The sequence below is a fragment of the Rana temporaria genome, chromosome 5, assembly GCF_905171775.1.
Source record: "Rana temporaria chromosome 5, aRanTem1.1, whole genome shotgun sequence".
In the NCBI taxonomy this organism is placed as follows: domain Eukaryota; kingdom Metazoa; phylum Chordata; class Amphibia; order Anura; family Ranidae; genus Rana; species Rana temporaria.
The window spans coordinates 29,377,023-29,390,121 of record NC_053493.1 but is presented as its reverse complement, the minus strand read 5'-3'; the positions used below and the strand labels follow the sequence as shown (position 1 = coordinate 29,390,121).

Here is a 13,099-nt window from a genome sequence, read left to right as displayed (position 1 = left end):
TCAGTTTCCAATAGTTAGGCAGAAGATCCGACATGTGTGGACATGTGTGGACCTACACCGTCAGATCTTAGGATGCAGTACCTCGGCCGCCGCTGGGGGCATTTCTCGTCGAAATGCCGCTTCGGGTATGCAAATTAGCACTTACGGAGATCCACGAAGCTTTTACGCTTCGTTTTTTCTCCGTAAGTATTAGTTTGCAAACGCAAAATTAGGGCTGCTTTTACAAAGTGTAAACTGTTTACACCTTGTAAAAGTAGACCCTTCTTTCCCGCGCCGCTGTTATTTTTTTTTTTTATTTTTTTTTTTCCGCCGTATGTTTTTTTTCCCCGACGCAACTTTTTTTCCCGGCGCGATTTACAAAACTCGGCGTAACGTAATTTTGCGCAATGCACGTCGGGAAAATGACGTCGGGAGCATGCGCAGTACGTCCGGCGCGGGAGCGCGCCTAATTTAAATGGGACTCGCCCCATTAAATTAGGAACGCCTTGCGCCGGACGGATTTAAGTTACATCGCTGCAAATTGCCAGGTAAGTGCTTTGTGGATCGGGCACTAACTTGGGAAATTTGCGGCGGTGTAACTTAAATGGGAAAAGTTAAGTTACGCCGTCTGGCTGTGGATCGGGCCCATACACTCCATGCCACGTTTGTTCAGGAGGTGGGCATGGAGGCAGATCTACTCTTCCTTTGTTGCCCTGGAACTAGGATGTCCCATTTTAAAGAATGTCCGCTTTTGCAAAAGCATTATGAAATGGGTGTTTTGCTTTGTGACAGGGTCTCTTTAAAGAATGTTGTCCACCTGTTTTTTTGCAATGCAAGTAATATATATTGATTCTTTACAAAGTAATCTTTTTTTTTTCGCTTGTAAAAATAAAAGCCGGTTACATAACTGCAGGTTGGGGCAAAGTATTACATAACCCAGTCTGCTTTCTTTCCAAAGGTGAACAATCGAAAGTGTTGATAGCGCAACGCCAGGGGAGTTTAATCAACAGAATAGACATAAAGAAAAAAAAAGAAATCAGGGTCAATACAGCATTTAAAAATTCTCTTATATCTACTCAGTTGAAAAGAAGAAACCTTCAACATTCCTGCAGGAGGGAGTTGGAGAAGCAGGCATTTAGCGCCTGAAGGAGAAACATGGAGGACATTAGTTCCTCTATATGCCGCTTCTCCTGTCCAAGTGTAGAGGGGAGCTGCATGGGCCCCCTGAATGCATGGGCCCCCTACTCCTGAATGCCCTTTTTTTTAGGGTGGAGATTTTGCTACGGTTGCGGCACCGTCTTATTGACTTCAATGAGAGAGAGTCTGAACGGAGGTGCCACCTGTCGAACCAGACAATCGACTTAAAGCAGAACTTTACTCAAATAGTGAAATCCTGCTGGGGGGGGTTGTGGATGACTGGGGATGAGCAAGTACTGATTTTTAATTACTCACTTCCACTTCTACAATCCTAAGCTAAGCGAGAATGACATCCCTTGTCTAGCCTCCTCTCCCACCACAGCATGCCGGAACACATCACATGTTAACATGTTCCAGGACCATTCACAAAGCACTGCATGAACGTGTGCATTTGCAGTTAGGAACTGGCTGTGCCGGGGTCCCACAGAGTTAAGAACCAGCTGCGGGATTCCAAGCATTGGCAAGTACCTTTTTTTTTTTAAGTCAGCAGTTACATCAGGGAAGGCGAAGACGGGGAAAAGGGAATGGCCAAGGCGAAGACGGGGAAAAGGGAATGGCCAAGGCGAAGACGGGGAAAAGGGAATGGCCAAGGCGAAGACGGGGAAAAGGGAATGGCCAAGGCGAAGACGGGGAAAAGGGAATGGCCAAGGCGAAGACGGGGAAAAGGGAATGGCCAAGGCGAAGACGGGGAAAAGGGAATGGCCAAGGCGAAGACGGGGAAAAGGGAATGGCCAAGGCGAAGACGGGGAAAAGGGAATGGCCAAGGCGAAGACGGGGAAAAGGGAATGGCCAAGGCGAAGACGGGGAAAAGGGAATGGCCAAGGCGAAGACGGGGAAAAGGGAATGGCCAAGGCGAAGACGGGGAAAAGGGAATGGCCAAGGCGAAGACGGGGAAAAGGGAATGGCCAAGGCGAAGACGGGGAAAAGGGAATGGCCAAGGCGAAGACGGGGAAAAGGGAATGGCCAAGGCGAAGACGGGGAAAAGGGAATGGCCAAGGCGAAGACGGGGAAAAGGGAATGGCCAAGGCGAAGACGGGGAAAAGGGAATGGCGAAGGCGGGGAAAAGAGAAAGGGTAATGGCGAAGGCGGGGAAAAGAGAAAGGCGAAGGCGGGGAAAAGGGGGAAGGCGAAGGCGGGGAAAAAGAGGAAGGCGAAGACGGGGAAAAAGAGGAAGGCGAAGACGGGGAAAAAGAGGAAGGCGAAGACGGGGAAAAAGAGGAAGGCGAAGACGGGGAAAAAGAGGAAGGCGAAGACGGGGAAAAAGAGGAAGGCGAAGACGGGGAAAAAGAGGAAGGCGAAGACGGGGAAAAAGAGGAAGGCGAAGACGGGGAAAAAGAGGAAGGCGAAGACGGGGAAAAAAGGGGAAGGCGAAGACGAAGACGGGGAAAAGGGGAAGGCGGGGAAAGCGAAGGCTGATGCAGCCACTGAGCCACCACATCCAATGATTGATAAGCTATACCGGTTTACGAAAAAATAAAAAGAATTGACGTTCCTCTTTAAAATTCACCACGGCCGTGGCACATGTGAGATTACCCTCATCTGCCATGTGAACAAATCCTTGAGATATTCTGACATTTTTTTATAAATAAAATGTGAACACAGGCTTATCAAAAGTATTTTGTGACAATCAATGAAAAACCAAGAGCTGTGTGAATATAATCCCAGTAACACGCCCGGTATTGAATACCTCTGGTTAGGTATGCACAGATGTCAGCACCAAGAGGAGAAAAACATGTTTACTCCACAAGGAGCAGAAAAAAAAAAAAAAAGTTTGGTGTAGAGGAAGCTCCAGGTACAGCAACTGAAGCAAAAGAGAAAAACAACTTGTGCGCACAAGACATGCTGAGACAGCGACCGACTGAGTCCCCGCTCTACACCCAGCTAACAGACTGAAACACATACATCTTCTTATCTATGGAAGATTCCAGTACATATACGAAAACTCAACTTTAAACTTAAATTTTACTTAAAAGCATAGAATGGTGCTGGGACTCTATGAACAGCTGGATACAATGTAACACATAAGTAATCATTTGCAGGTCTTCGATAAGCGGTGTGATGATATATTTCTGCAGGCAAAGACATTCGATAAGGCGCAGTATAAATGTATCGGCTCATTCACAATTCCCATATAAATATGGACCGTGTAATGGGAGAATCTCTGAAACGGGCTATTAATATACTGTACATCCACCCAAGCCTCTCTAGGTTTGGAGGAACAGTAGAGCTATGGGATACAAGTTACAGCGCCCTCTTGCTGTGAGGACATGCTGATACTTGTAGTGCCCCTGCAGCCAAAGGGTTGCAAGTAAAAGGCAAAGAGTAAAGCTGGCCATACATTATACAATCCGATTGTACAATCTCAGTACCACCCAGTGCCAGGACAAGGTCATCTAGAGCCCAAAGTGAACAGGTCAAACAGACCCCCCCCCCCTCTCAAGATGTATGAGCATTATGCGTCAACAAAAATCACCCCTAAAAAACTGAGCACTAATCTGCATGCTTACTCCCTCCCCAAGCATAAATCCCACAAATACAAATCCGCCCCCTTCTGAAATCTTTGCCGACGCCGCCACCCTCACGAGTACCCAAATACGCCTCCCCCAAAAAAGGTCCCCCTCCTAGCACAAATCCTCTACACCTCAAATTTCCCCTACTAGTACACATCATCCCCCATCACAAATCTCCTCTCCCCCCTTCACTATATCACCTCTTCTAGCACAACCCCCCACCCCAAGTCCCCCCTAAATCACCACTCCTTGCAATTCTTACCCCTACTGCCCCCCCCCCCCCCCACACACACACACAGCTCCCAACTGTCCCTGATTTGGAGCAATGTCCCTCTGTCCCTCTTTCCTACTCATTTGTCCCTCATTTTGGTCTGATCTATATAGATGTATATAAAATTAACTTTTTATCTTTCAAAAAGGTGTTTCCCAGTGCTAAACCTTTCATCCGATTTCTAAATGGCTGCATTTGTAAATTTTAAATGCCAATATAAAGGAATAGTGGTGATAAAAAATTAAATAAAAAATAAATAAAAAAAAGAAGATCATCTCTCATTGCCGTTTTACACAGAGGCAGCGGTGCTGTCTCTGGAGAGGAGAGCGATCTGTGTCTCTTGTACATAGGGACACAGATCGGTCACCCCCCCCCAGTCACCCCCCTCCCCCTACAGTTAGAACACAATGCAGGGAATACATTTAACCCCTTCCTCACCCCCTAGTGTTAACCCCTTCAATGCCAGTCACATTTATACTGTAATTAGTGCATATTTATAGCACTGATCGCAGTATAAATGTGAATGGCGCCAAAAGTGTCCGATGTGTCCGCCATAACGTCGCAGGCCCAATAAAAAAAAAAAAAAATCGCAGATCGCCGCCATTTCTAGTAAAAAAATTAAAAAATAATTCTGTCCCCTATTTTGTAGGCGCTATAACTTTTGCGCAAACCAGTCGCTTATTGCGATTTTTTTTTTTTTACCAAAAATATGTAGAAGAATACGTATCGGCCTAAACTGAGAAAAAAAAATGTGTTTTTTTTTTTTTTTTAAATTGGGATATTTATTATAGCAACAAGTAAAAAATATTGTATTTTTTTCAAAATTGTCGCTCTTTTTTGTTTATAGCGCAAAAAATAAAAACCGCACAGGCGATCAAATACCACCAAAATAAAGCTCTATTTGTGGGGAAAAAAGGACATCAATTTTGTTTGGGAGCCACGTCGCACGACCGCGCAATTGTCAGTTAAAGCGACGCAGTGCCGGAAGCTGAAATTTCACCTGGGCAGGAGGGGGGTATATGTGCCCAGTAAGCAAGTGGTTAAGGGGATGTGGTAGGGGGAGTGTCCTATGCCAACGTACATTTGCTAGTAGGTGTCCCTCATTCCCATCTCAAAATGTTGGGAGGTATGCAAATCCCCTCTCCCTCAATCTTCGCAGTGCCCCCCCCCCCCCCCCACCTCACATGAAACCACAGTGCCCAGGGTATAACCCACAAGCATATCTTTGTAGTGTTGAAAGAACATGCAAACTCCATGCAAATAGTGTATTGACCAGGATTTGAGCCAAGAACCCCAGTGCTGCAAAGCAGAAGTGCCAACCACTAAACCACACGGCTGTTCTCATCTCTGGCTTAGTAACCTTCAGCTAGCAATCTGATTATTCAAAAAGAAATAGGGTTTCCTTTGCAGGGTTTATTTAAGGTCAATGTGAAATCATGTCAGGAGTCAAGGGATAGACCTTGATAAAGCCGGCGCTGCTGGTAGAGCGAGTTCTGCAAAAAAAAAAAAAAAGGCGTTTCCTTCCGGAACCACCAAACATTGGCGTAGTATCCAACCCTCAAATTGCAAAAATTAGTCTTGAATAAAAGGAGGTTCCAATGAGAAAATACTGGGGATTTGGCATTTAGATGCAGCCATAACTCAGGTATTTGCCAAACTAGTGATGTATTTTCCCAGTTAGGCGGCCGGCAAGTGAATGGGCAACCTTGGCAGTCTAGCTGTGCTGAAACTACAAATCTCATCAACCACCTTCCCTTGGGAGCCATGCCCGTGTCTGTCAGTCTTGCAATGCCTCCTGGGACTTGTAGTTCCATAAGAGTTGGAGTGCTGAGTGTGGCCAACTAAAGCTCAAAGGGCCTGATCCACAAAAACCCTGCGTAACTTAATTTTTCCCGTTTAAGTTACACCGCCGCAAAATCTCTACCTAAGTGCCCGATCCACAAAGCACTTACCTAGAAATTTTAAGCGGTGTAACTTAAATCCGTCCGGCGCAAGGCGTTCCTAATCTAATGGGGCGAGTCCCATTTAAATTAGGCGCGCTCCCGTGCCGGACGTACTGCGCATGCTCCCGACGCGATTTTCCCGACGTGCTTTGCGCGAAGTTACGTTACGCCGAGTTTTGTGAATCGCGCCGGGAAAAAAAAGTTGCGTCGGGAAAAAAAAATTAAAAAAAAATTTACAGCGTCGCGGGAAAGAAGGGTCTACTTTTACAAGGTGTACTAACTTTACACTTTGTAAAAGCAGCCCTAATTTTGCGACGGCAAACTAATACTTACGGAGAAAAAACGAAGCGTAAAAGCTTTGTGGATCTCCGTAAGTGCTAATTTGCATACCCGACGCTGGATTTCGACGAGAAATGCCCCCAGCGGCGGCTGCGGTACTGCATCCTAAGATCCGGCAGTGTAAGTCCCTTACACATGTCGGATCTTCTGCCTAACTGTGAGAAACTGATTCTGTGGATCAGTTCCATAGATAGAAACAGGGATACGCCGGCGTATCAGTAGATACGCCGGCGTATCCCTTTTGTGGATCAGGCCCAAAGTTTGTAAAAGAAATGTGAATTAATAAATAAGGGCCCATTTATAGGTCTACATTGGGGTAACTGCAACATGGATTACAGTGCCATTCAGTTTGAACGTACAGTAGCGCATTGCAAGCCCACTTATTTCAACGGACGCACAATAATGCATAACAATAAATGTAAATAGGTCCTTTATATAAAATATGTACATTTTACTTTCCCTCAGGTGGTGGACTTTCAGATAAAAGTGATCCCAGCGGCATTTTTAAAAGGGACAGTAAAAAAAAATAAAAAATAAAAAAATCATAAAATAACTTTTACAGCGCCCCCGTCATGCGCAGTATTGAACGCATATGTAAGTCACGCCAGACATGTGAGGTATCACCGCGAACGTCTGAGCGAGAGCAATAATTCTAGCATAAGACTTCCTCTATCTCTAAACTGTTATCCTGTAGAAATTTTTAAAGAGTCACCTATTAAGTACCGTAGTTTGGCTCAATTCCACGAGCGTGCACAATTTTAAAGCGTAACATGTTAGGTATCTTTTTACTCAGCGCAACACCATCTATTTTTTTTTTTTTTAAATAACACTTTGCATAAAAAATTGCAATGACCGCCATTTTATTCTCTAGGGTCTCTGCGCTATAAAAATATATATATATATATAATATGATCCCAGCGGCAATCACTTTTAGAAGCAGCTCCCCCCCCCCCCCTTATTGATCAGAGCGCCCGAGATTCCATCCTGGTGCCACCTTGCCATAGACATAAGCGATGGCAAGGTGGCCACCGCTCATTATATTATATATGTGTGATTGGGAGTTCCAAGCAATTTTCTAGCAAAAAAACATTATTTGCTTGTACACACCAAGTATCAGAAAAGAGGCTTGGTCCTTAAAGAGGAGCTCCGGGGGGGTCCATGCAGCAAAAAATATGGGCATACTTCCCTGCCCAGTAGCCACAGGGTGCTGCGTATCTGCCCATTGTACTGTACATGGGTATAGGCTGGTACTTGCTGATATGCACATGTGTACACCCCTAGAGTCCAAGGTTGTAGTCCCTACGTATGCACGTTTCTAAAGCTACTGATTACTATGGGTGTCTATTTGCACCTTTGGCTCCAAGATGTGGAAATACGCCCAAAACTTCGAATGTTGGATGGCCCTGTGTAGGACTTCATGATTAAACCCACTAGAAACATGAAAAAGGACTAGAAGCTGGCATACCCTAGGGCAGTGACGGTGAACCTTGGCGCCCCAGATGTTTTGGAACTACATTTCCCATGATGCTCGTGCACTCATCATGGAAAACAGCTGGGGGTGCCAAGTTTCTCCATCACTGCCCTAGGGCGTGCTTTAAAAAAAGGAAACCGATTGCGCTTACCGAAGTCAATGAACTGCTTCATGGACAGGGGAGATGGAGAGTAGCGGCTGAACCTCTCGATCTGTTTCGGCGCATTGGCCAGAGCCGCGTTCTTCAGCAAGAACCTGGCGAACTTCATGGTTAGGCACCACAGCGATTTATTTCACCTATAAAAAATAAAAGTGCGTTTATAAAATATCAGATGATACAAAATATACATTACAAGGAGAAAGGACACTCTGGCTGATTGAACAAAGCATTGTGCAGACATCTATAGCAGCCAATCAGAGTTCAGCGCTCGGCTGATAAAAGCGCACATGGCTGCCCTGCACATTACCGGGGGCCCCTGGCACCTTCTATGTATGACCCCGACCAGTAGCGGCTGGTGCTCCAAATTTTTGGGGGGGCGCAAACGAAAAAGAAAAAAATTGCAGCCTCACTGTGCCCATCAATTGTCACCACTGTGCCATGCCATCAAATGCAGTCACTGTGCCATCAATTGTAGCCACTGTGCCATGCCAAACGCAGCCATTGTGCCATCAATTGTCACCACTGTGCCATGCCATCAAATGCAGTCACTGTGTTATCAATTGTAGCCACTGTGCCATGCCAAACGCAGCCATTGTGCCATCAATTGTCACCACTGTGCCATGCCATCAAACAGTCACTATGCCATCAATTCGCACTACTGTGCCATGCCATCAAACGCAGCCACTGTGCCATCAATTGTCACCACTGTGCCACGCCATCAAACACAGTCACTATGCCATCAATTCGCACTACTGTGCCATGCCATCAAATGCAGTCACTGTGCCATCAATTGTCACCACTGTGCCATGCCATGATCAAACGCAGTTACTATGCCATCAATTCGCACTACTGTGCCATGCCATCAAACGCAGCCACTGTGCCCTTTAATTGTCGCCACTGTGTCCTGTAAAATACCCCCCCCTGCCCGGCACTTACCTTTCTCCTTCCACGTCCCTCGATGTCTTCTCTCGCCCTCGATGACGCTTCAGCCAATCAGGTTACCGATAACCAGAATCGGTGAACCTGATTGGCTGAGACGGCCGTCAGTCTTATCCAAGAACGCACCTCCCGTACGTACCGAGGACAAGCTTCCGGGAGCCGAGGGCTGTACTCGGAGAGCCTATCAGAGCCGCTGACTCTGATAGGCACTTCCGCACAGCCAACCAGCTGCCGTTATTCAGGTGGTCGGCGCTCACCGTCCGGCCATCTGAATAGTTGCGGCAGTGGCCGACAACAATAACATAGATTCATGCAATGCATGAATCTATGTTGTTCAGTGGCGGTGCGAGAGCCAGAGGGGGCAGCGCTCCAGCGCCCTCTATAGACGCACCGTCACTGACCCCAACAGAACGCTCTCAGCATTGCGACACTGTGCTGAGACAATGTCACAGTGATTAGGAAGTGATTGGGAGACATAAAATTAATGAGGCGTAAAGTTCAATGTCAAACCTGCGCTGAGTACAGAGGCAGAGCCAATCATTGATAGGACGAGTCGGAGGATTATAGAATGAAATGTACTATATAGTGTGTGCCCAATACACCACAAGCGCCCATCGTGTAATGAGTGATAGGACGGGGCAAAGGGTGCCGATAAATCATTTCTTCCCGAGATCAGATCACGTCACGAGCCGGCCAATGGGAGGGAGGGAGATGATCTTCATGGGTGAAAAGTCTCACACATGGATGGCAGTGTGAGCAGCAAGCTGCAGATGTTTTTGCATTGGCCTCACCACAATGACATCATCATACCACTAGAGGTCTCCCCCCTCCCCCGAAGAAATGTTTACCCCCAGAGATCCAACTATTGACTCTGGGTACCCCCAATTATTGGTGTCAGACAGGGTGGATTTCATTTATATCACTAGTAAAAAGGCTCAATTTAAGAATAGTTAGAATCTTTAATAAATGAAGGTTTCTTATCTAGAATAATTAGCGGTCAGGTTAGTAAAACAGATATCAGAACCGGTTCAATCATACAGTTTGTACTGTACATAGATCTGCAAAACAATGGAAGAAATATTCCTGAACTTTAGTTTATCTCATGGTTACTGTGACATTGTGTGAACGCATCAATACAGTGCATGTTATCTCAGCTTGCAGTGCTTGGATTCATTGAATAAGTTTACCAAAAATGTAAATATTGAAGAATATACAGCCATGAGCTACATAACTAAGCTCCATTTCATGCTGAATAAACACAATTAACTTGTAGTGCTCATTTGGGTACACTACTCCCCACAGACACCCCCCTTAACCCATCTGCACCGGTGACACCAAGGTCCCCCCCCCCCCACTGGTTTCACCAACACCCCACTCCACCTTCCTTCTACACCAAGATCCCCTCCACCTGCACTGTTGACACAAGAACCCTGCACCAGTGACACCAGTACCCCCCCTACACCTGCCCCGGTGACACCAGCACCCCCGCCCTCCACCTGCCTCAGTGACAACAGCACCCCCGCCCTCCACCTGCCCCGGTGACACCAGCACCCCCGCTCCACCGATGACAACACCCCCCCTCCGCCTGCACCAGCACCCCCCCTCCACTGGTGGCACCAGCACCTCCCCCCCCACTGGTTTCACCAACACCCCCCCTCCACCTTCCTTCTGCACCAAGATCCACTTGCACTGTTGACACAAGCACCCCCCCATTCACTAATGACAACACCCCCCCTCTGCCTGCACCAGCACCCTCCGCCTGCACCCCCCCTCCACCAGTGGCACCAGTACACCCCCCTCCACCGGTGGCACCAGCACCCTCCGCCTGCACCCCCCATCCACCGGTGGCACCAGCACCCTCCATCTGCACCCCCCCCCTCCTCTTGCCCCGATGACACCAGCACCCCCCTCCACACACAGACAGGTTACCTGTGGCACAATGGAGGGTCAGCAGTGTCCGGCTTCTCAGATCAGATGTTGAAGAGAGACAGTCAGTCCTCTGTGCAGGACACACAGCACAGTATACACAGCTCTGTACGCACAGCACAGGAGGTAAGTATAAGATTGGTGCCCTGTGTATATGATGTAACCTTCCCCCGGAATAACAACTCCTCAGTCCTGGGTTCCCCCTTCCCAGCAGATCACAGCACAGCTCTCGCCTCCCCCCTCTCTGTTTACTCTCCCCTCTTACCCCTCTCACTCTTATTATCTACTTCTAAGGGGGCGTGCATGTAGCTCCGGGGGATCCGCCCAGCACCTCTGCAGGCCAATCGGGGGAGGGGAGCCGGGAGATGAAACATCTGCGGACGGAACAAACAAGTACGAGCTGCGTGTGGGGGTCGCCTGCGAGGAGGGGGCGGGCTACGGGGGTGGGGGGAAGATGTTGCCGGGGCACAGTGTCAGCGGCGGGGCGCTGATTGGCTGACGGGGGTGAAGGAGGCGGGACTCTGCGGCACAGGGGTTCCTGCCACACGGCACCTCACCTCCTGTGTGTGAGGAGATGAGGGGGATGGGGGAGTTCTGTTATGAAGTGAGGCTCAGTCCTGAGGTGAATGTTAGGTGATACTGAGGTCTGTGAGAGGAAATAAGTGACGTCACCGACTAACAATCTAAATTCTGAGGTAAATTCTGAGGTAAAGTGTATATAGAGAGCTGTGTGATCAATGTATGAGAGGACTGTGGGAGATTTACTAAGACTGGAGCCAGTGCCGGCCCAAGACATTGTGCTGCCTGGGATCAAGAATGAAATGCTGCCCCCCCAGAAAAAAAATCACGCCAACCAAAATGCCCCCACATTCATTATTTTATATCATGATAACTAAAGGGGACCCGTCATGGCTCTATACATGTATAAAGGAGTATAACGAGGACCTGTCATGGCTCTATAAATGTATAAAGAGGACCTGCCATGGCTCTATAAATGTATAAAGGAGTATAAAGAGGACCTGTCATGGCTCTATACATGTATATAGGAGTATAAAGAGGACCTATCATGGCTCTATACATGTATAAAGGAGTATAACGAGGGCCTGTCATGGCTTTATAGATGTATAAAGAGGGCCTGTCATGGCTATATACATGCATATTGGCGTAAAAAAGGACCTGCCATGGGCTCTATACATGTATCCAGGAGTATAAAGGGACCTGTGAATTGCCGGCGGCCACAATGACTTTTGCGCAAACTAATCAATGTAGGCTAATTGTGGGGTTTTTTTTTGGTACCAAAAATATGTAGAAGAATACATATTGGCCTAAACTGAAGAAAATAGTTTATTTTTCTAAATTTTGGGGCTATTTATTATAGTAAAAAGTTAAAAAATATATATATTTATAGCATAAAAAATAAAAACCGCAGAGGTGATCAAATATCACCAAAAGAAAGATCTATTTGTGGGAAAAAAAGGACATCAATTTTATTTGGGTAGCGGAACGGGCTGGTGGGCATCAGTATGCTGCCCCCCTAAAAGTGCTGCCTGGTACCCATGGTACCACCCGGTCCCATCATAGGGCCGGCCCTGACTGGAGCTGCCGTATATGGTGACCAATTGGCTTGTTCTTTGACAATCAGCCCCCGTTCACAATGGCGCAATTTGACATGTTAAACCGCAGCCTATTACCGGCGACATCCCAATCGGTGAAGCCGCACCGATTTCCAAATATAGTTCCTGCACCACTTCGGGGGGCCATTTAAATAAATATCTGTGCAGGAACCCGCACAAATGTCTTTCAAAATCGCCCGCCTAAGTTGCGATTCGGTGTAGCTGTACGTCGATTCGTGCAATAGATACAGGGGGCGTGCGTCCCTTGAAATAGGAATGTATTGTGACAGGTCCTCTTTATGGAGAGATGTGGGGTCATTAAGACTCCCCCTCCAGGCTGGAAAGCATGAGATCGAGGAAAGAAAAAAAATCACTGATCTCATGCCGACAGCCGCGATTGCGGCTTTGTTTACATCCGGGAACCCGGGTGTGACATCATAACGCAGGGTTTTTCAACTCCAGTCCTCAAGGCGCCCCAACAGGTCATGTTTTCAGGCTCTCCATTATTTTGCACAGGTATTTGATCAGTTTCACTGCCTTGCAATTGCCACAGCTGTTTCATCTGAGGGAAATCCTGAAAACATGACCTGTTGGGGCGCCTTGGAGGACTGGAGTTGAGAAACACTGTCATAACGTCACGTCCGGGCCTCCGACAGTCATAGAGATCTGGTCACCAGAAATCTCTCTAGTCATAATCAGGCGGCGGCCGATTCTTTCTCTGGGGGCCCCCGATGGCACGGGAGAGCCCGGA

At 47.4% G+C, this 13,099-nt stretch overlaps 1 protein-coding gene across 1 annotated transcript in view; it reads right to left on the bottom strand.

The window, feature by feature from the left end:
* The window catches only part of PDK4 (pyruvate dehydrogenase kinase 4), a 53,345-nt gene extending 42,344 nt beyond the window's left edge, over nt 1-11,001 (bottom strand). The window contains exons 1-2 of the mRNA XM_040352302.1: nt 10,739-11,001; nt 7,862-8,007 (exon numbers count right to left, since the gene is read on the bottom strand). Of these exons, the coding sequence (XP_040208236.1) occupies nt 7,862-7,979 (118 nt within the window). The 5' untranslated portion in view covers nt 7,980-8,007; nt 10,739-11,001. The remainder of the gene's footprint in view (nt 1-7,861; nt 8,008-10,738) is intronic.
* Nucleotides 11,002-13,099: the final 2,098 nt, after the last annotated feature.